The sequence below is a fragment of the Oncorhynchus nerka genome, linkage group LG11, assembly GCF_034236695.1.
Source record: "Oncorhynchus nerka isolate Pitt River linkage group LG11, Oner_Uvic_2.0, whole genome shotgun sequence".
Taxonomy (NCBI): domain Eukaryota; kingdom Metazoa; phylum Chordata; class Actinopteri; order Salmoniformes; family Salmonidae; genus Oncorhynchus; species Oncorhynchus nerka.
The window spans coordinates 50,730,775-50,751,983 of record NC_088406.1 but is presented as its reverse complement, the minus strand read 5'-3'; the positions used below and the strand labels follow the sequence as shown (position 1 = coordinate 50,751,983).

At 44.4% G+C, this 21,209-nt stretch overlaps 2 protein-coding genes across 4 annotated transcripts; both read right to left on the bottom strand.

The window, feature by feature from the left end:
* Positions 1-3,554: 3,554 nt before the first annotated feature.
* LOC115137082 (amino acid transporter heavy chain SLC3A2-like) lies at positions 3,555-9,802 on the bottom strand. Of its 3 annotated transcripts, none has more exons than XM_029673117.2 (10): positions 9,272-9,362; positions 8,201-8,559; positions 6,652-6,816; positions 6,256-6,359; positions 6,077-6,154; positions 5,889-5,944; positions 5,289-5,487; positions 5,062-5,169; positions 4,887-4,955; positions 3,555-4,694 (listed from the first exon to the last, which is right to left on the bottom strand). In XM_029673117.2, exons 2-10 carry the CDS (start codon positions 8,544-8,546, stop codon positions 4,296-4,298), a joined length of 1,524 nt encoding a protein of 507 aa, XP_029528977.1. In that variant the 5' UTR covers positions 8,547-8,559; positions 9,272-9,362; the 3' UTR covers positions 3,555-4,295. The 3 variants fall into 3 exon arrangements, with proteins under 3 accessions (XP_029528977.1, XP_029528979.1, XP_029528980.1); XM_029673119.2 differs by lacking the exon at positions 9,272-9,362 and adding an exon at positions 8,997-9,199; XM_029673120.2 differs by lacking the exon at positions 8,201-8,559 and having other exon boundaries at positions 9,272-9,802.
* An 89-nt stretch (positions 9,803-9,891) lies between these two features.
* On the bottom strand, positions 9,892-19,561 carry LOC115137084 (protein phosphatase 1A-like). The gene is made up of 5 exons (XM_029673126.2): positions 18,228-19,561; positions 16,899-17,470; positions 11,715-11,832; positions 11,366-11,480; positions 9,892-11,227 (listed from the first exon to the last, which is right to left on the bottom strand). Exons 1-5 carry the CDS (start codon positions 18,631-18,633, stop codon positions 11,143-11,145), a joined length of 1,296 nt encoding a protein of 431 aa, XP_029528986.1. The 5' UTR covers positions 18,634-19,561; the 3' UTR covers positions 9,892-11,142.
* Between the last annotated feature and the right edge of the window lie 1,648 nt (positions 19,562-21,209).

The window sequence follows — 21,209 nt, the reverse complement described above, 5'->3', positions numbered from 1 at the left end:
CCGCGGAGTGGACTCCAACCTAAGCGTGACAGAGGAGTTTTGGCTTTACGTCCTATGCATGGCACAACTACGGGGCATGATTTGTATGAAGAGGTGTCAAGATGTAAATGAGATGGAGCTGCCTTGGGAAAAACTCGTGGGTTTGACAACCGACGGAGCACCTGCGATGTGTGGACACAGGAGCGGACTGGTGGCGAAGATACGGGAAAAGATGCAAGAGGAAAACGCGACAGGTGAGCTGACAGCTTATCATTGTATCATACACCAGTTTGCGGTAAAGCCTTGAAAATGGAGCATGTAATGAGCATCATCACGCGCACAGTTAACTTTATCAGAGCCAAAGGTTTGAATCACCGCCAGTTCAAGGCATTTCTGACGGAGTTAGAAACGGAGCATGGTGATTTGCCTTATCACACAGAGGTGCGATGGCTAAGCCAGGGAAAGGTGCTTCAAAGATGTTTCGAGTCGTGAGGAGATTTGTCTGTTCTTGGACAGCAAAGGGAAAGACACAACACAACTCCGAGACGAAATGTTTCTGTGTGAAATGGCTTTTCTGTGTGACATTACGAGTCATCTGAATGCAATAAACTTGCATCTGCAGGGTCGGGATCGTGTCATCTCTGATATGTACAGTACAGTGAAGGCATTTAAAACCAAACTGACTCTGTGGGAGACGCAGATGCGGAAAGAAAATTTGAGCCACTTTCCCAGCTGCCAGACCATGAAAGAGAAGCTCTCTACCAGTGCGTTCCCGAGCACACAGTTGGCTGATAAAATAGGTATGCTTGCCGCTGACTTTCGACGCCGATTTGCTGACTTTGAAGCACAAAAAAGCAGGTTGGAACTGCTCGGTAACCCATTTGCTGTTGACGTGGAAAGCTCACCACCAAACCTCCAAATGGAGTTGATTGACCTCCAATGCAATGATGCACTGAGGGCAAAATATGCGGCAGTGGGTGCTGCGGAGTTCGCCCGTTTCCTCCCGGCACAATGCCCCAGCTGCGCATCCAGGCTGCTCAAACGTTGTCTATGTTTGGCAGCACATACCTGTGTGAACAACTGTTTTCTTTGATGAACCTGAACAAAACATCACACAGAAGTCCACTTACTGCTGAACACCTCCACTCAATTCTGAGGATTTCTTCAGCTCAGAGCCTTACCCCAACATTGATGAACTTGTGGAAAAGATGGGACACCACCAAGTATCACCCTCAACCTCAAACAAGTGAACATTACTGTGCAATCACATATTTAGAGTTTTTACTCAGTTCAAGTTTAAAAGTTAAAATTTAATATTTGTTTTCACTGCATGTTACTTCTCCTTAAACAAAGTGTTGTTTTTGATTAATAGATTTTTGCACTTTATTTTTTTGTATTTCAATCCAATTATATTTTAAAAATATTTCAGTTGAGTGGATGATAGAAAATTGCTATTATTGTTTTTTCTTTGAAGTAAATTTAGCCCACTTTTGCTAAAATAGAAAATATAGTCTACTGATGGTTCCTTGAATACCGGTTTCTTTCATTTAATGTTCATGTTATGGGGATATTTATATAAAGGAAATTTGTCTTTTGTGTCTGTTGAAAATTAAAGATTACTGACAGAGCCATAAGAAAATATTGCTTTATTTATCTGATCATATTGTAATATATTTGTTAGGTTTTCAGTAGGTTCAATTAGGTTCACTAGACTATATGCGTCATTTAAAATTTTTTCAATGAACATTCGAACAGTCCGGCCCTCGTCTTGTAGCTGATTTTTTTATTTGGCCCTCCGTCCATTTGACTTTGACACCCCTGATCTACACTGATTGAAGTAGATTTGACCATTTCACCTGGTCAGTCTATGTCGTGGAAAGAGCAGGTGTTCTAAATGTTTTGTATACTCAGTGTATATCTCAATATACAGTTCTGATGAATTGGAGGGGGTTGTGGGTTAGCTGGTACAATATGGTTTTAGGATTTTACTATGTCTGTAGACCTGGTTGGTGATTGGAAAATATTAATTGTACACCGAAAGAGGCAGATATTAATGGAAACCTTGAATATTACTACTAGTGAGAATTAACAAATTGAGGAGTAATGGTCAGAGATGAGTGCCAGCAGTTTGGGTTAAAGTAAGAATAGTTGGGTTTACAGCAGGTAGTTCTTGATCATGTGACTGTAGAAGGCTGCATTTACACAGGCATCCTAATGCTGTGGGGCGGCAGGGTAGCCTAGTGGTTAGAGCTTTGGGCTAGTAACCGGAAGGTTGCAAGTTCAAAAACCCCGACCTGACAAGGTACAAATCTGTCGTCCTGCCCCTGAACAGGCACTTAACCCAGTGTTCCTAGGCCGTCATTGAAAATAAGAATTTGTTCTTAACTGACTTGCCTAGTTAAATAAAGCTTAAAAAAAAATGCTGATCTTCCACTAATTGATCTTGTAACTCTGTGTTGTCTGTTCACACTGCTATGCTTTATCTTGGCCAGGTCGCAGTTGCGAATGAGAACTTGTTCTCAACTAGCCTACCTGGTAAAATAAAGAAAGATCAGCTCTTTGGTCAATAACTACACAGCCGAAAGGCTGTTTCTTGAAAGCACTCTTACCAGGTTCAACTAATTCATGATTGTTTAGATACTGATATTAAATTAATGGGTTTGGCTCGTTTGAAAATCATAAATGTACCATTAACACGTTTATACCCTTGGGGCCACACAACACAAAGTGTGAATACTATGGCAGTGCCCTGACTTGTGCAATAGCACCCCCCTGTGGCTGGCCAACTCACACCAAACACAGTAAAAGACTTCAAGGCAGCAGCTACTCTTTGCTGGGGTCCAGACAAATTAAGGGAGTTTATACAAGTTTAAAGACATCACAATACATTCACAGATGTCACAACACACTGTTTGCCCTCCGGCCTCCTACTCCACAACTACCACATATCTACAGTACAAAACCCATGTATACGTGCATGTGCCTATGTTAGTGTTGCATCACAGTCCCCTTCCATGAGGTGTTATGTTTTTTAAATCTCATTTTACTGCTTGCATGAGTTACTTGATGTGGAATAGAGTTCCACTCTGCATTTTCCCGTTTCTTACATAGGCTTGCTACCTCGGTGATCAAGGAAGCCACCTCAAGCCTATAATCCTCGGCAAGTGAACAATTTCTGTATTGGAACTCTCGAGTGATCCGGTTTGTCCTGAAACAAAGTGTAGTAGATACAGCTCCTACAGCGCTGGAACCGTTCATTTATGTCCCCAAAGAGAGCTCCATTACAAAACTCATCTGGTACCAATTTCGTTAGCTTGATGGCTAGCAGTTCAGCGTCTCTGTCAAGTAGAGTTCAACGGGATTCCGGGACAGGAAATAACTGTCCTAGCTGTTTAAAGCGAACCGCGTCTCGGAATCCACGCAAAAGCGAGTTCTGTATTGGTTCTGTCAAGAAAACTGGGAACTCGGGGGGGAAACACGAGGTCAAATGTCAGTGATCTTCAGTTCAGAAAGATGTTTCCGACTTGGAATTCCGAGTTGGATGACAGTTCAAAATAATTGATCATAGTCGGAGCTCGTCTCGTCGTCATATTTATTTCTAGCTTTTTTATCCACAACAAGAATTGGAAGGGATGATTAGTGCAAAAAGGAAGTGTATGTGTCAGGTTGTGTTTCAAACGGCTTTTCTTTTTGGCACCAATATATAAAATCACTCAAAGCAGTAATGCACAATGGAAGAACCAGAAACATGTGAGACCTTCCCACCAATCATTGTGGTTGATTCAGTGATTTACTGTGCGTTTCACCACATTACCCAGCTACATACCTCAGGATACATCATACAATGTTGTTTCTCAAGTGAAAGATGTTGAAATCAACTGTTGAGTCAAGTGTTTGTTACTCATGATAATTTACAGTAAACTGCCCATGTTCATACACAGTCAGCCCAATTGTGTTATTTTGTCACCCATTGGTCTTCTGACCAATCAGATCAGCTCTGCTGTTATTGGTCAAAATACCAATTGGTGGAAAAAAATATTGAATAGGGGTGACTAATCTCAGCCACAGCCTTTAAATTCTCTGCCAAGTGTTTGCATTGTAGTCCAAATATTTGGCACCCTCTTAAGTTGACCATGTCATCAGAACAAATGATAAACAATTATTTATTATTTTAAGAACGTTTTGACATTTTGATATAGCCTCAAAAAAAAAAAAAAGGAATAGATGGCTAAATAGTTACCATTTCTGCCTAGTTATCCTCCCCTGCATCCAGTCCTAGCCCCTCTCACTCTGCCTAATGCCCCAGACCACAGGCCCTAGGAGGAGTAGCTGTCAGACTCAAACAGTTTGATGACTATGGCCTCCTCTGGCTGGAGCCTCAGTGTTTCCAGGGAGGTGCCGCCCAGGCGGTCCATCCCTGTGCTGGTCACAAACACCCCAGCAGTGGGAAGGCTGGGAGCCCATGCTGGGTCCAGGGCTTGGGCCTCAGGCCCAAGGTTGAGCAGCACCAGGAAGTGGACACAGCCCCAAGAGCGCAGGAAGGCTAGCACAGGGGCTGATGGGGGGGCCAGGGTGGAGTTGGAGTAGGGGGGGAGGGAGGTGGTGTTGAAGGGGAGAAAGGTGAAGCTCCCATAAAGGAGAGATTCCTCTCTGAGGTGAGAGCCACTGAGGGAGCTGAACAGAGCCAAGGCAGAGCGTTTGAGCTTCCTCTGTTCCTGAAGGAAAGAACAGAGGTGTCATAAATGGAGGAACAGATCAAAGGAAAAATAGGCCTGTCATTGAGAGACTTTGTGGTAAACACCCTAAACCACTTGCCAACTTTCCTAGAACCACTGAGCTCAGATATGGTAATATTGTGTGTATAAGAAGACTAACAAATTTGATATTATTTTACATAGAAAACTCACCCCAACAGAGTCATCCAGTCCAATGGTCTTGTCTGCCTCACGTTCCCAGCTCATGTCTGCAGACGCATTCTTCACCACAGAAAGAAAACAATTCAATGGTGTTCCACTATACTAAAGCATGAGCACATCAGATGCAGGTAGTCTGTATTGCATCCCTAGGACTCGGGTCTCTTACCGGCGAATGAACTATTTCTTCTCCGTATTTGACAACAGGTGATCCAGGTAGCGTCATCATCAGAACCAGGAGTATTCTGTGCAACTTCGGTGATGCTTCACCGCCCACCTGGCATCATACACACACACCATATTGATGTCATTTTGCCAATAAATAAGGAGTTGGACACCATCCTCACCAGCCTATACTTTGTGATAGAATGAACAGAAAGAATGTCGGGTCATTACCGTCCAACTGGGCCAAAGTTCGCCGTGGGATGTCGACAGGTGTCTCTCCACAGCAATGGCCACTTCCTGTCCGGACAGGAGGTGATGCTCATGCGGCAGTAGTGACATCATAACCAGCTCCACCAATGAGCTGTTGACTGACGTGCTAGAGGTATTCAGGGCAGGTAGAGACTCTCCTGTTTGTTTCACCACTACAATCCTGCACAGATGACACACAGATGACACACAGGTTTCATTCCAACAACTTTGCTATAAAACATGAACTACATATTCCTCAATCCTAAACAGATTCCTCACATATATCAACCAATGTTAGTGACTAAAACAAAGATAGCCTTTTAACGAACACAGGTGTTTTTATTTTAGCTTTATTTAACTAGGCAAGTCAGTTAAGAACAAATTCTTATTTTCAATGACGGCCTAGGAACAGTGGGTTAACTGCCTTGTTCAGGGGCAGAACGACAGATTTATACCGTGGCCAGCTCGGGGATTTGAAATTGCAACCTTCCGGTTACTAGTCCTACGCTTGTCTAACAGTATGTGAGTTGTGGATCATTTGGTCTGTACTGTATGTTAGAAGTGTTCGCAGTGCCACAGCACCTCTCATCATCTGATGTGCTGAACTCCTTGACCAGAACTCTCCACTCGGTCAGGGTCTAAAACGAACAGACGGCATGAATGGATAACATTCAGTTAAACGTCTGCGCTGATAACGAATTAACTTGAAATAAATTGGTCTGGCTTTGATTGGATGGCAACCAAGTTTGAGCATTGCTCAACAGTCTGACCTTTTCGGAATATGCAGCATCTGTGTCACAGATCCCAAATCCTGCCACACCCTGTTCCAACCAAAATCGGAGTGCATACTGGGGAAACAAAACAATTATTAATACTCCATTAAAAAGTCTAACATTTGAAACCAAGATCTAGCCATTCTACTCATGGTGTCATGCAAGACCTATCCTACCTGTATTGAGCCAGTGAGGTCAGAGGGCACAGCAGAGTCGTTGCCTACTGAGTCTTTGGGTCCGAACAGGTCCAGATCACAGAAGTCAAACACTACTTTGATGCCTAAAGGAGGGAGACCATGTGAATAGTGGATCAGAACATACAGTAAGTTAAGTGAATCTTTCAAGAGCTCTGGAAATGTCCGTGTGAGGATACAGGCTAGCTGGCCTCGGTTTAGGTCTGGCATTAGTCACCAGGGGCTCAATTGTGGTTTTAGAAGTGGGGGGGGGCATAACTTTTTGTATCATAGCAACAACAAAAAACACAATTTCAGAAGGGGGGGGGGGGGGGCATGTCCCCCAACCCCAGTGAAAGTTGTGCCCCTGGTAAGGGCAATGATTTCTTGGGTACATACCTGCGTTGTGGCTCTCCATGAGCAGTTGTTGGATCTGAGGCACTGTACCCACTCGCTCAGCAATCTTACTGAGGTCCAGTGGGGACACGTCCTGGTGAAACAGCCCCTCCAGAAGCAGAGCCTTTACACCCAGGGACTTCAGGTATGGTAGCTGCTCACACACCACTGACCCAGCAGAAGAATACCACAAAGCTCAGAAACTAGCTTTACAGATATGACAAGTTACTTTTTGTAGCAGGTTAGGAGAATTTTCGCAGCAGCATAGCCGCGGGAAGTAGGGGTGTTGTAGCTCCCCCCAGAATTTTTTAAAAATAAAATATTTTCCACAAAAGTAGTGTACTGGGCCTGTAGTCTTGTGTTAGCGGACGATAGAACTGTCTGTAGTGAGGACAAACAAGTTTTTACAGCAGGTCTGCAAATTATATTTTTTTGCAGCACCCCAAACAGAATTGTGTGGACACTTGCTCATCTCATTCCAAAATCATGGTCATTAACATAGAGTTGGTCCCCCTTTGCTGCTATAACAGCCACCACTTCTGGGAAAGCTTTCTACTAGATGTTGGAACATTGCTGTGGGGACTTGCTTCCGTTCAGTCACAAGAGCATTAGTGAGGTCGGCACTAATGTGGCGATTAGGCCTGGCTCGCAGACGGCATTCCAATTAATCCCAAAGGTGCTCGATGGGGTTGAGGTCAGGGCTCTGTGCAGGCCAGTCAAGTTCTTCCACACCGATCTCAACAAACCATTTCTGTATGGACCTCGCTTCTTGCACAGGGGAATTGTTATGCTGAAACAGGAAAGGGCCTACCCCAAACTGTTGCAACAAATTTGGAAGCACAGAATCATCTAGAAAGTCATTGTATGCTGCAGGGTTAAGATTTCCCTTCACAGGAACTAAGGGGCCTAACCCAAACCATGAAAAACAGAGGATGTTTGGAACTCAGTAGGTAGTGTTGCACCCGAGGACAGAAATATTTTATGCACTACGCGCTTCAGCACTCGGCAGTCCCGTTCTGTGAGCTTGGGTGACCTATCACTTCGTGGCTGAGCAGTTGATACTTCTGGACATTTCCGCTACACAATAACTACACTTACAGTTGACCGGGGAAGCTCTAGCAGGCCAGAATTTTGATGAACTGGCTTGTTGGAAAGCTAGCATCCTATGGACAGTGCCATGTTGAAGGTCACTGAGTTCTTCAGTAAGGCCATTCTGCCATTTTTTGTCTATGGAGATTGCATGGCTGTGTTTCATACACCGGTCAGCAACGGGTGTGGCTGAAATAACCAAATCCACTAATTTGTGTCCACATACTTTTGTATAAATAGTGTACATCAGTAGAATTCATCAGTGTATATCAATTTTGGATTAATTTTTTCTACCGATGCCTTATATAAACGTTTAAGATTGCATTGTCATTTTTAGTGCATTAAATAAAGTGCTTTAACTGAAGGCGCTACTTTACATTGTGTAGACAGAGTAGTCTATATAGTGCAGGCATTGTATTCTTGGGTGTTTAGGTCGCCTGAACGCCCTCTTCCTTTAACTCACCGTCGATACCATCTGGCACCTCGTTCTGGGCGTTCATGAGCAGTATGGGCTGTATGCGGTAAAACAGCGCCCTCTGCCACCACAGTAGCGGCGGTGCGACCGGCCGAGGGCTCTGCACTATGATGTCGATAGAGACGCCCAGCAAGGCCAGCCAACCCAGCCAGAAGACCACCACCAGGCGGGAGCGTATTTTCCTCCACCCCGGGCCCCCGGCTTCGAGCTCCAGCTGTTCCTTGGACATGGGCTGCCATTTCGGCGTCTCTGGTTCGGGGTCCGTGATTAGCAGTGGGACCGTCTCAGAGCCCACTGCCGTGCTGCCATAGCCACCATCCATGTTCAATTGCATTCCAATTCGGCTACTGCAGTGTCAATTAGATATTTAGAAAAATGCCATAATCCAATATTATGTACATACAACGAAACTATCAAATAGTTGATAGTCCTACAACTAATTACACGTTTTTTCAGGTATGTCCTGACAGTGACCCTGTCATCTCTAACGTGGCGGGTGAGTGCACACACTTCCCATGTCATCTTGATCAATTCCAACCATGCGTTTAAAAAAAACAATTAGCCAATTTACCTTGTCAATTTGAATTCTAACTCCATCCATTAGCTAAATTTACCAACGTTTAATTTAACCAATATTGATCAGATGAAATAAGACAATTCCTGGGCTACGGTCTATTTTCCTGGACAAAGCAATAGTCTGACCACCTGACAAACACAACGCAATTTCCCTACATCAATGGAACAATTGTGAAATTTTAAAAGATGAATACATAAAATGACCTACCCTTGGCGCTCACATGTCACACCCACATGTTTGTGAATAATTTGCTAAACGTCATGTTCGAGGCACAAAATGCTGAATTATGTTATCTATAATATTGATCGATTTATAGAAAATCTTGGCTATTTAATTACATCGCATCATTTCTTGTTACAAAAGGCATAAACTGCTAGTAAACATTGTGGCAACCAACACCAGACTGACATCCAACCCTGTGAGTTTGATGGTTTAAAAAAAAAAAAAAAAAAAGGTTCCCATTAACACAATACATAACGCACCTGATAACTGGCAACAGTCTGGTCTTTGAGCTCTTGTCTTTCTACTGTTCTTTTGAGTATTTATCCTCTTCTGCTGCATGTGCTTTCTGCAACCAGTTCTATCCAGTTGGTTGTGTTTTTTTTATTTTTTTTTATGCCTGTTAGTGTTTAAGGGGTATGGAGGTGAGAGGGACACTGTCTGTCAAATGAAATCTTGGCCGGAGCAATTAGGGTGGAGGTGTTGAGTCTTGACACACCCTGACAACACATTCCCAGAGAACCCGTGCTCAACGGGTCTGAGGTCTTGTTAGGGCTTCATTAGAGCAAGGGTTTATATCACTGTGTCAAACACGTTCCACGGAGGGCTGAGTGTCTGCAGGTTTTTGCTCCTCCGTTGAACTTGATTGATGAATTAAGGTCACTGATTAGTAAATAACTCCCCTCACCTGGTTGTCTAGGTCTTAATTGAAAGGAAAAACCAAAAACCCGCATTCGACGCCCCTGGTTGAGATGCATACAGCTGGCCAAAAGACAGTTCTGGAACTGTCTTGTATTATTCTCCCTTGGTCCTTAGTCTAACCCTGTAGTGCTGTATCTATCAAACATTTTAGCAGTAAGAGCCCACTCCACTCTATCAAAAATCCCAGAATGTCATTTTATTTCATTCATTTATTGCCCCTTGGGTCAGTTAAGGGCTTAAAATGCGATGCCCATACAGTCATCAAATCACTGACATACAGTTGTGAAAGTCCTCATGGTAAATCTGTTGCGCTCTTGGATCCCACTTCCTCCCGATTTCATAGAATTCACACGGACATGCCGCAGCAGTGTTTGATCTCGAGTCTAGCTCTTTTTGACCTCTGTCATGGAATACAGCTACTATGTCCACCCGTTTGGTGTGATCCGAAGGAGTAATTAAATAACCGTACAGCAACAGAGAGCTTTGTAAGGCAGCACAATGACATGTAATCGAAAAGAAAAAACGTGCTAACGGCAAAAATATGCTTATTTTCAAAAGCAGAAGAACATTTGACCTGTAGCTGTACTCCTTTACCTGTCACACGGGTCTCAATCATGTCTAACTGTCAGCGTCTGTGCTCCAAACTGCAACAGGTTACAGTGTGTGTGCTAATAATCCCACAGCCCATGTTATCCACTCACACACACACACATTCACACACCCTTGGACATATGATGTGGTGTCCATCATCGTCATGACACACATCTATTCCTGTCACCTATGGTCCCTCACAGGATTATGCAGATTATATAGTGTAGGCCATGCCATCACAGGACACATGCATATCGGAGCCTTCACTGGTCTGCAATGGTTGAAGGGGTGTTTTTTTTTCAATTGAATTTGATGCGGCATTTTAAATGAAGTAACATGATCAGCCTTATTCATAAGCTTCTAGTCTTGAACAAAATTAACTACCCAGGCACTGTAAAGTGTAAAGTAAGAAAGTTAATAAATATTATATCTAATTATCATGTTTTGGAATATGTAATTATTCCCTTACTGGAATAATGCTAACTATTTGATATTCTCTGATGCTACAGTAGATTTATTGATAGACAGTGCAAATGAGGAACAGAGAAGAGATGATTGGCTAAGGGCAGGCCCAGGTCACACCCCCTCCCACCATAGTTCTTTATTTAGCTATTGGCTGTTTGCTCAGCTGAAAAGCGGAGGCCCCAATTCTAAATGGTCGCCATGGATACGCGAGGCTGAAGAATACATTTCCATGGATACGACTAGTTGGACTCTTCAGATCCTCCGATGTCCTGGAATGCGACGCGTCAATTAAGTGTCAGGGGGGAAAGTAACTTAGTTACTTTTGTAGTCCAGTTTGCGCTTATGTGTTTAGTGAGACAGTGCAAGAGCGTGCCCTCTATGTTTGGTCTTCTCCTACCATTGGTTCCAGAGATCCGAAGGGCGTTACAAACTTCTGATATGCAGAGATGACACAGTCTCTTCTGCAAAGGAAAAAGAGAAAAAGTTTTGACAAATGATGAACATTTTAATATAAACAATTACTCATTTATTCACACGGATCTAGGCCTCTGGTCACTTTTTGACCCCTTACTGGTGAGTCATGTGATTGAGTGACTTACTTGCTGGTGACTCCTCCCCCTGGTGGCAGGCCAGGTATGTCCTCAGAGACCAGAAACTTCATCACGTACAGCAGGTCCGGGTCCTTGTCCCGCGACTTTAGCAAGTTGACAATCTCTACACACACAGACAGAGAGAAAGGGAGAGAGTTACGTAATGATCGGTCCCTGTTGTCAGAGGGGAGAATTAAGCTGCCATTGTCTCAGCGCTCTTGTTATTGTTATCAAGTTTCGTTTTGATGTGGTGTGATGCCATATTAATATGGAAGCCTATTGTGCGTGAGGCCAAGCCAAGATGGTTTCGAGTCGCATAGTAAGCTTAATCGCAACTCAAGCCCATTGAAATACCTACCTTCCACTTTGGCTTCGAGGATTGTCTCTAGCTCGGCCTCTTTTTGTAGGGCCTCTTGTGACACCTGGGGTGCACCAGGGAAGGTCACAATGATGATGCTCATGTTGTCCAAACTACCCTGTGGGGGGCGACAAAGAGGCAGTGCAGGAATAATGCCTTTGCTGGATATAGGCACAGTTCTATGAGCTTACATTACATTACATTACATTTAAGTCATTTAGCAGACGCTCTTATCCAGAGCGACTTACAAATTGGTGCGTTCACCTTAAGACATCCAGTGGAACAGCCACTTTACAATAGTGCATCTAAATAGTTTAAGGGGGGGTGAGAAGGATTACTTTATCCTATCCTAGGTATTCCTGAAAGAGGTGGGGTTTCAGGTGTCTCCGGAAGGTGGTGATTGACTCCGCTGTCCTGGCGTCGTGAGGGAGTTTGTTCCACCATTGGGGGGCCAGAGCAGCGAACAGTTTTGACTGGGCTGCGCGGGAACTGTACTTCCTCAGTGGTAGGGAGGCGAGCAGGCCAGAGGTGGATGAACGCAGTGCCCTTGTTTGGGTGTAGGGCCTGATCAGAGCCTGGAGGTACTGAGGTGCCGTTCCCCTCACAGCTCCGTAGGCAAGCACCATGGTCTTGTAGCGGATGCGAGCTTCAACTGGAAGCCAGTGGAGAGAGCGGAGGAGCGGGGTGACGTGAGAGAACTTGGGAAGGTTGAACACCAGACGGGCTGCGGCGTTCTGGATGAGTTGTAGGGGTTTAATGGCACAGGCAGGGAGCCCAGCCAACAGCGAGTTGCAGTAATCCAGACGGGAGATGACAAGTGCCTGGATTAGGACCTGCGCTGCTTCCTGTGTGAGGCAGGGTCGTACTCTGCGGATGTTGTAGAGCATGAACCTACAAGAACGGGCCACCGCCTTGATGTTAGTTGAGAACGACAGGGTGTTGTCCAGGATCACGCCAAGGTTCTTAGCGCTCTGGGAGGAGGACACAATGGAGTTGTCAACCGTGATGGCGAGATCATGGAATGGGCAGTCCTTCCCCGGGAGGAAGAGCAGCTCCGTCTTGCCGATGAGCTCTTGTAAGATAAGCATAAGCCAATATTTTATATGAATAGGAAACATTGTTGGCGTATGATTCATTTCAATAATGTCATTTGTTACCCCAAACATTGAAAAGCTAAATGAAATGTCATGGGGGAGAAAAAGCTGTCATATTGCTGCCACTATTGCTGGTTTACTTGAGGAATAATGTGACGATGAGGAATATTCTTTGCATGCTTAATGATAATGTGAACAGAGAATAAAATAAGTGTCATTATGACATCACAATGGAGAACAGGACTGTGAAGTCTCAAAGTGCACTGTGTCATGGAAAAATATTTTCAGCTGGGAAGATTTGTACATGGCCCTGCAGGTGGAGGGAAATTGTGATGTCATAATTGTGTACTACAGAGAGCAGAAATTAGAATTTTGTAAACGGGTCACAATGGAACAGTTGGACGTAGAATTAAGAATTAGAATACCAGAATGGACATAAGTCGCTATGGATACTAAATGGCTAAAATATAACGATGGTCCAAAGTTCAGCCATGGTTTGCCAGTGCTGTGATAAGATATTGTGTAAAACAATGAATGTGAAGAATTTATCTGCACTGTATGTGTGTTAGCTAGCTAGCCAGCCTGTTTTAGAGGAGTGATTCCATTATATGCCAATATTCCATTCAAACAATGCAGTCAATCCACAGCCATACACTGGTTCAAATCAGTTGATGATAGGTCTTATACAAGTTGTAAACTCAACAAGTACTGATATTGTATCATATAATAGCGCTCACAGCTTTCCCCAAAAAGGAAATCTGAGACATTTATGTCTGTTTACATATATTTTAGAGTCTATTCATACATTTGTATAAACCCGTATAAACAGTATTTATAATTATATGACAATATTTTAGGTTGACTATGATTCTATTACACAATTTATGAAACATCACGTCTTACATTTACATTCCTTCATAAGTAAAAGCAGGAAATGCATCACCTATGTCTCTACTGCCATTCATTCCAATTAGACTGGTTTTGGATTTCTCCCTGATCAAGATGGCTGCCATTTCACCCCATTCTGGACTTGTGATTGTTCATGACATAGCCTCTCTAGTAATTTAATAGGATCTCTATGGGGACTAATTGGTTATTGTGATGTCACAGAGCTGAGAAGCTAGGTTCGCTGTGTGCTACAACAAAACCCCACCTAGCTGAAGTACAGACTCCAAGGAGGTAAGCCTGTTCTGTTGCCATTGATAAAGTGAGGCTCTTCTTGGCCAGGTTAATAGGCCTTAGCTCCCAGCTGGTGTGGCCTTGAGACCCTGACAGTCTAACACACACACACTCACCCATAATCCACTGTGTTGCCCTCACCTCTGTCCCTCTCTCCCTCCCTCTATAGCTCCCTCTCATAATCCTGCTATTTAGAGGACAGGCACAGGTTGTGCCAAGGTAAGTCCTAACCAGCCTAAGCAGACCTGAATAAGATAACTGCTTACATAATGCTTGGTACATTAGGTATGTAACGATGTAGGCCCTTCAACACACACCCTGTCCAGTGATGAGTGCCATCATGTACTCCCCTTCACAAAGGTGGTGACCCTTGTGACCTAAATCATTAGAGCCCTATTTCTAAACTTTCTTGCCTAGCTAAAATATTAGAATCCTTGATTAATTCTCAGCTAAGATCTTTCTTATCTTTCAAATGTATTCTAAAATGTACATCAGTCAGGTTTAAGACCAGGTCATAGCACCATCTCTGCTGCAACCCTAGTTATTAATGATGTGGTTAACTATATGGATAAAAGGCAACATTGTGCTGCCCTATTCATTGACCTGTCAAATGCTTTCGATACTATTGATCACTCACGGCTAATTCGGAGGCTTTCCTCAATTGTCCTAGACCAGGCTGCATGTAACCAGTTTAAAAATGAAATGATATATAGAACTCAATATGTATCTACTGATGGTGTTAAATCAGGTTTTCTAGATATTACGAAATGTGTCTTGCAGGAGTCAATTCTGGGTAACTGTTTACATTAACAAAATCAACTTGTCTGTTAAAAAAAAAAAGTGTTACCTGCGCTGTATACCGATGTTGTGTATGCTATTACCCCTGCGGTTGACCAGGCTCACTCTGAACTACAGTCTGCCTTCATTGTATTACAGAATAACTTTATTGACCTGAAATTAGTATCGAGTGCAGGTAAAACAAAGTATATATTGTTCTCTACACTCTTAGAAAAAAGGTGCTATCTAGATCCTAAAAGGGTTCTTCGGTTGTTCCCATAGGATAACTCTTTGAAAACCCCTTTTTGGTTCCAGGTAGAACCCTTTTTAGTTCCATGTAGAACCTTTTACACAGAGGGTTCTACCTGGAACCAAAAAGGGTTCTCCTCTGGGGACAGCCAAATAACATTTGTGGACCCCTTTTGTGTAGAGTGCATAAAAATAACTCTGATGATTTAAGAAGATGTACTTTAGATGGTGTCCATATTGATCGTGTCCCTTAGAAATATCTGGGCACCTGGATATATGAAAGGATGTTTTTTAAAAAGCATATTGATGAGTTAGTTAAGACGCTGAGAATAAAAGTGGTCTTCTTCGACAGAAATGGGTCCTGCCTCTTTGGCTAAATAGTAGAAAGCAGAACATTCAGTCTAAGTTCCTTTGGGTCCTAGAGTATTGCGACATCATCAAGATGAACGCAGATGCCACTTCATTAAAGCCGTTAGATGCAGTTTGTCATGACGCGCTGCGCTTTATGACGGCCGACAATTGTAGCACTCATCACTGCATTCTCTACCAGAAAGTCGGTTGTCCCTCTGTGATGTCATCACTGCATTCTCTACCAGAAAGTCGGTTGGCCCTCTGTGATGTCATCACTGTATTCTGTACCAGAAAGTCGGTTGGCCCTCTGTGATGTCATCACTGCATTCTGTACCAGAAAGTCAGTTGGCCCTCTGTGATGTCATCACTGCATTCTCTACCAGAAAGTCGGTTGGCCCTCTGTGATGTCATCACTGCATTCACTGCATTCTCTACCACAAAGAGAATTTTATCTTGTGTCCTTTAACTATTTGTACATTGTATATATATATATATATAATATGACATTTGTAATGTCTTTACTGTTTTGAAACTTCTGTATGTGTAATGTTTACTGTTAATTTTTGTTGTTTTTCACTTTATATATTCACTTTGTATGTTGTCTACCTCACTTGCTTTGGCAATGTTAACACATGTTTCCCATGCCAATAAAGCCCTTGAATTGAATTGAATTTTGCTATGCTATGTTTTCAGTTAAAAAAGCCCTTTTCACAAAAAGGTCCCACTCTACCGGACATCATTACTAAACTTTAGACATTCGAGTTACCACCCCCGGGTCTCCTTTGGTCTCTACTGAGTTAGGTACATCTGCTTTTACTTACACCTCATTTGTGGAAGAATCTTGAGAATGTTGTTAAATTGGATGTGATGGTGCCTCTGGGGCAATTCAGAAAGCTGTTTGAGGATCTTATTACTGATCAATGTCTTGTTGTTTTTTTATGACCGCGTTTTTCTTTCTTTCTGCTTGCATTTTGTATTTATATTTTGATGTGTACATTTTCTGTCATTCGGGGCTCCTCTGTAAAATAGACCTTTGTCTCAGTAGGACTCCACGATAAAATGAATAAAAAAAGAATCATCTTGAATCAAAGACAATATTTAGACTGTATTTAGAAAAATGGCCATTGCCTATCGAGGAGACTCCCTGCAGTGCAGCGTAAGTCACCTTGCTGTACCAACCTGGCTGTGTCCTGCTGTTAAATCCTCTGCCTGATCTAAACACTGAGAATTGGAATGGTATTAGTCTCCAGGACTCCAGGAAGGGAGAGGACAGCCAAGGCCGTGGGGATGATATCACTACCTGAAGATACTGCCAAAGTCCTCTTAACCCTCTCACCTCCAGTACCCTCTGACATTCCATACAATATCCAGTTATGGTCATTGTCAATTTACTCACTTTGGCGATTATTGAGTGTGAGTGTACCCCTTTTGAATTTTATACTCTGGTCCTGCATATGTACCCATATAGAGAAGGCAGAGTTTTAGGATCAGTGTGACTCTGCATGTAGTGGGATCTGATCATTTATACACTGACCTTATAGAGGCAGAGGTCAATGACCTGGTTGCAGATCTCCCTCAGGTCATCACACACCTGCAGGCGACTGTGGACGAACGCACACAGCTCCTCGTTGCCGATGGCGTCCCACACTCCGTCACAAGCCACTATGAGGAACTCGTCTTGCGGGGACCTCTCCAGCTCGTACACCTCTGGCTCTGGGGAGACCAGCTGCTCAGTCTGGGACCTCCAGTCCACCTCCTTAAAGTCAAAGTCTCCCAGGGACCTGGACACGGCGAGGGAGCCGTTCACCCTATGCTGGGTCACCGAGCCGCCCGCGTTCTGTATCCGCTCCTTCTCCCTGGGGTTGAAGGGCTTGTGGTCCTCCGTGTAGAAGATGACCTGGCCGTCGCGGCAGAGGAGCGTCCGCGAGTCGCCACAGTTGACGAAGTAGACGTACTGCGGCGAGAGTATGACGGCGGCCGCCGTGGAGCCGCTGCGCTCCCAGCATTCCTGGCGCGTCAGTGTGTGCATGTGGCTGTCAATGGCCAGGAAGCCCTCGATGATCCCCTCCTTCACGTCGTCAGGGTCCTCCTGTGCCTTTACGCGCCCTGGAGGAGAGATCAATACGAGTTAACGACCTGGCCTATATGTGACAAATAAGCATAATTAGGTCTCGCTGCCTAAAATTGACATGCAGAAGTTAACTACAGTCTGGCCAACTACAGGATAACTACACATCGTTACAATACAATTGTTTGACCCCCAGCCTTACCAGCTTGGTTCTAGGGGACAAATGCCCACTGTGCCCTGCCAGAGCCCAAATCTCAGAGCTCAGATTGTGTTGTAGTCCCCTGAGGTGACTGTCTGTCTGTCTTGCTCGTGGCATTATTTTTAATTAATGCCATGTAGGTTAGGATTAAACGTTTGTCTTGAGTTAAGTAGCAGACACTGTAGGCTCAAGTGTCAGATTAAGTATCTCATACTTCGGGCCAAGAATAAGGATCAAGAGGTTTTCAACAACAACAGCTGTTAGCCATGCTGTGCTACCATGTTTATGTTTAGAAAGTAAAACCAAGAGAGATAATGTCTTTGGTATTCAAGATCAAGATCACGCTCTCCCTCATACACCATACACATAGCCTACAGCACAACGGCACCTTGTCATTGCTCAAATTGAAGACACCCATGCCTAGGACAAAGTTGCTCATTGATTTATCAAACAATATCTGTCTGTGGAACACACACTGGAAATAGGTGTCGTAAAATGCTTCCCTGCTTGCACATATTCCCTTCAAGTGAAAATAAATGAGGCTGCCAACAATGATTATCCATCAGTTAGTCAAAGTGCGCGGCCCAATTTGGTACCTGTAGCGAGGATGTGTTGCAGCAGGTTATGGGAGCAGTACTGTGCCACCGTGTTGCCAGCGTGTCCATCAAACACTGCATAGTAGCCCCACTCCGCCAGCTCCCCTCCCATCTCCGGCATGCAGGCGTGGGCGTCCTCCATCTGCGCCCTCCAGCCCTGCATGCTGGCCGTTGCATAGTTCACCCCCCACTGAGACCTCCCCTCGGCCGTGTGTTTATCCAGGACGGGCCGGTCCAGGTAGACGCTCGGCCCGTTATCCTCATCACTGAAGTCCTCTTCGCTCCCCTCCTGGCCATCTCTCTGTCCCCCCTTAAAGAAGAAGGTGACCATCTTCTCTGTCTCCTTGGCTAGCTGGCGGAGGAAGGAGGGCACCTCCACGGTGCTGGCCCGCCTGGCTGTCCTCATGGCTCCTCGGAGGTGCCGCTCGAGTCTCTTTCCTGACCTGGCACTGGTCCTCTTGTTCCCCTCTCTCCTCCTTCTCCCAGTCTGTGTCCCCCGCAGCAGGTCCAGGGCAGTGGGTTTAGCTGGACACGCTGAGCAGGTGGGCAATGTGTCAACTCCGGACTGCAGAGTTGTGTTCAGGTGGGCTTCACTAGATACTGGCAGAAATCGTGGTGGCCATCCTTGTCTTTGTAAAACTAGCTTGTGGGCGTAGTTTCTGGATTCCTAGCGTTTTTCTCAATGCGTATGTGTTGTCTGTATGGCACCCACTCTCTCTCCTTCTCTTGTCTTTCTACCGCTCTTTCTCTCCTGTCCCTGGCCAGTGTTTGCCCTGTGATGCTATTGGCCTAAATCTATGGTCACTGCCTCTCTCTCTCGCTCTCTCTGCTACTAGTTAATCTCCAACCTGCGAGGGATCTTAGATTAGCACTGCATGAGCGAATGAACAGTATGGATTATGAGCCTGTCAGCGTTCCATAGCAGCACGGTGGACAGATAAGAGAGTTGGGAGAGCTCATTCTAACTAGATCCCTGCAGTTTATGTTCAGAACTGTTTGCAATTTATTCACTGAATATAGTCCGCCACTCTCTTTCTCCTTTTCTCTCCTTCTCTTTAACACGATGCCACACACACATGGTATAAATGTAGGCATTTCCTCATCCACCTCTGCTGTTTCTCTTAAAATAATTACCTGGCGTGCATTTGCAGTTTCTGACCTATTTTAGATGCAGTCATTCTGGCGTGGTCTTGTAGATTACTTGATTTAACATTGTGTATACATGAGGTTGGGAGCTGATCACGCTATCTATAGAGCCCGTTATATGTCGCGTTATGTGTTCAGGTTGGGGATGGAACCCGCTCTATGGCGGTCAGGTACAGAAGTGAATGAGTAAGTAACCTACACTCGCCTGTATTTATTTGGACAGTGAAGCTAAACGGTGTAAATTTCGCTCTATACTCCCACGTTTTGGATTGGAGATCAAATGTTTCAGATGAGGTGACAGTACAGAATGTCACATTTTATTTGAGGGTATTTCTCGTGTTTTACCATTTAGAAATGAGTGCGCTTTATCTATTCCCCCCATTTGAAGACGTGTTTTATTTTTATTTTTTTACACAAATTCACTTGTATATTAAAGTAGTCGAAACGTTAGTATTTGGTCCCATATTCTTAGCATGTGACTACATCAAGCTTGTGGCTCTACAAACTTGTTGGATGTATTTACGGCTTATTTTGGTTGCGTTTCGGATTGTACGGATGTACGCTGAGAGTCGGGACGCAAATTCAGGGAGTGAATACGTTTAAGAAATAAATGAACAGAAACACAAACAGCGCATCGACATGAAACAGGAAAGATGACGACTGGCGAAGAAAATAAAGGGCTGGTAATCAAGGAGGTGATGGAGTCCAGGTGAGTGTCATTATGCGTGTAACGGTGGTGACAGGTGTGCTCTAACGAGCAGCTTGGTGACCTAGAGGCCGGAGAGGGAGCACACGTGACACGGATTATGTTTTGCCCAATAGGAACTGAATGGTGAATAATGTATTGTGTCATAAGAAGAGAAGATGTTTCTGAACACTTCTACATTAATGTGGATAATCCTGAATGTATTGTGAATAATGATGAGTGAGAAAGTTACAGAGGAAATGCAAATAGTCCAGGTCGCCATTTCATTAATTGTTCAGCAGTCTTATGGCTTGGGGGTAGATTGCCGTGCGGTAGCAGATAGAACAGTCTATGACTTGGGTGACTGAAGTCTTTGACCATTTCTTGGCCTTCCTCTGACACCATGTAGTATAGAGGTCCTGGATGGCAGGAAGCTTTGCCCCAGTGATGTACTGGGCCGTACGCACTACCCTCTGTAGTGACTTACGGTTGGATGCCAAGCAGTTGCCATAAAAGGCAGTGATTACAACCGGTCAGGATGCTCTCGATGGTGCAGCTGTAGAACTTTTTGAGGATCTGGGGACCCGTGCCAAATCTTTTCTCCTGAGGGGGAAAAAGGCATTGTCGTGCCCTCTTCACGACTTTCTTGGTGTGTTTGATATGATCATTTGTTGGTGATGTGGACACCAAGGAACTTGAAACTCTCGACCCGCTCCACTACAGCCCCATCATTGTGAATGTCATGTTCGGCCCTCCTTTTCCTGCAGTCCACGATCATCTCTTTTGTCTTGCTCTTTTGCCACACTGTTAGGTCTCTGACCTCCCTATAGGCTGTCTCATCGTTGTCATTGAGGCCTTCCACCGTTGTGTCGTCAGCAAACTTAATGATGGTGTTGGACTTGTGTTGGACCTATACCCCGTGCTTTTTTTCACACTCAACAGTTCCCCTTGTGTATCAAAAATGGTCCACCACCTAAATGACATCCAGCCAACTTGACACAACTGTGGGCAGCGCTGGAGTCAACAGGCCAGCATCCCTGTGGAACACTTTCAACACCTTGTAGTCCATACCCTGACGAATTGAGTCTGTACTGAGGACAAAAGAGGGTATAACTCAATATTAGGAATGTGCTGACACAATGCGTTGTACA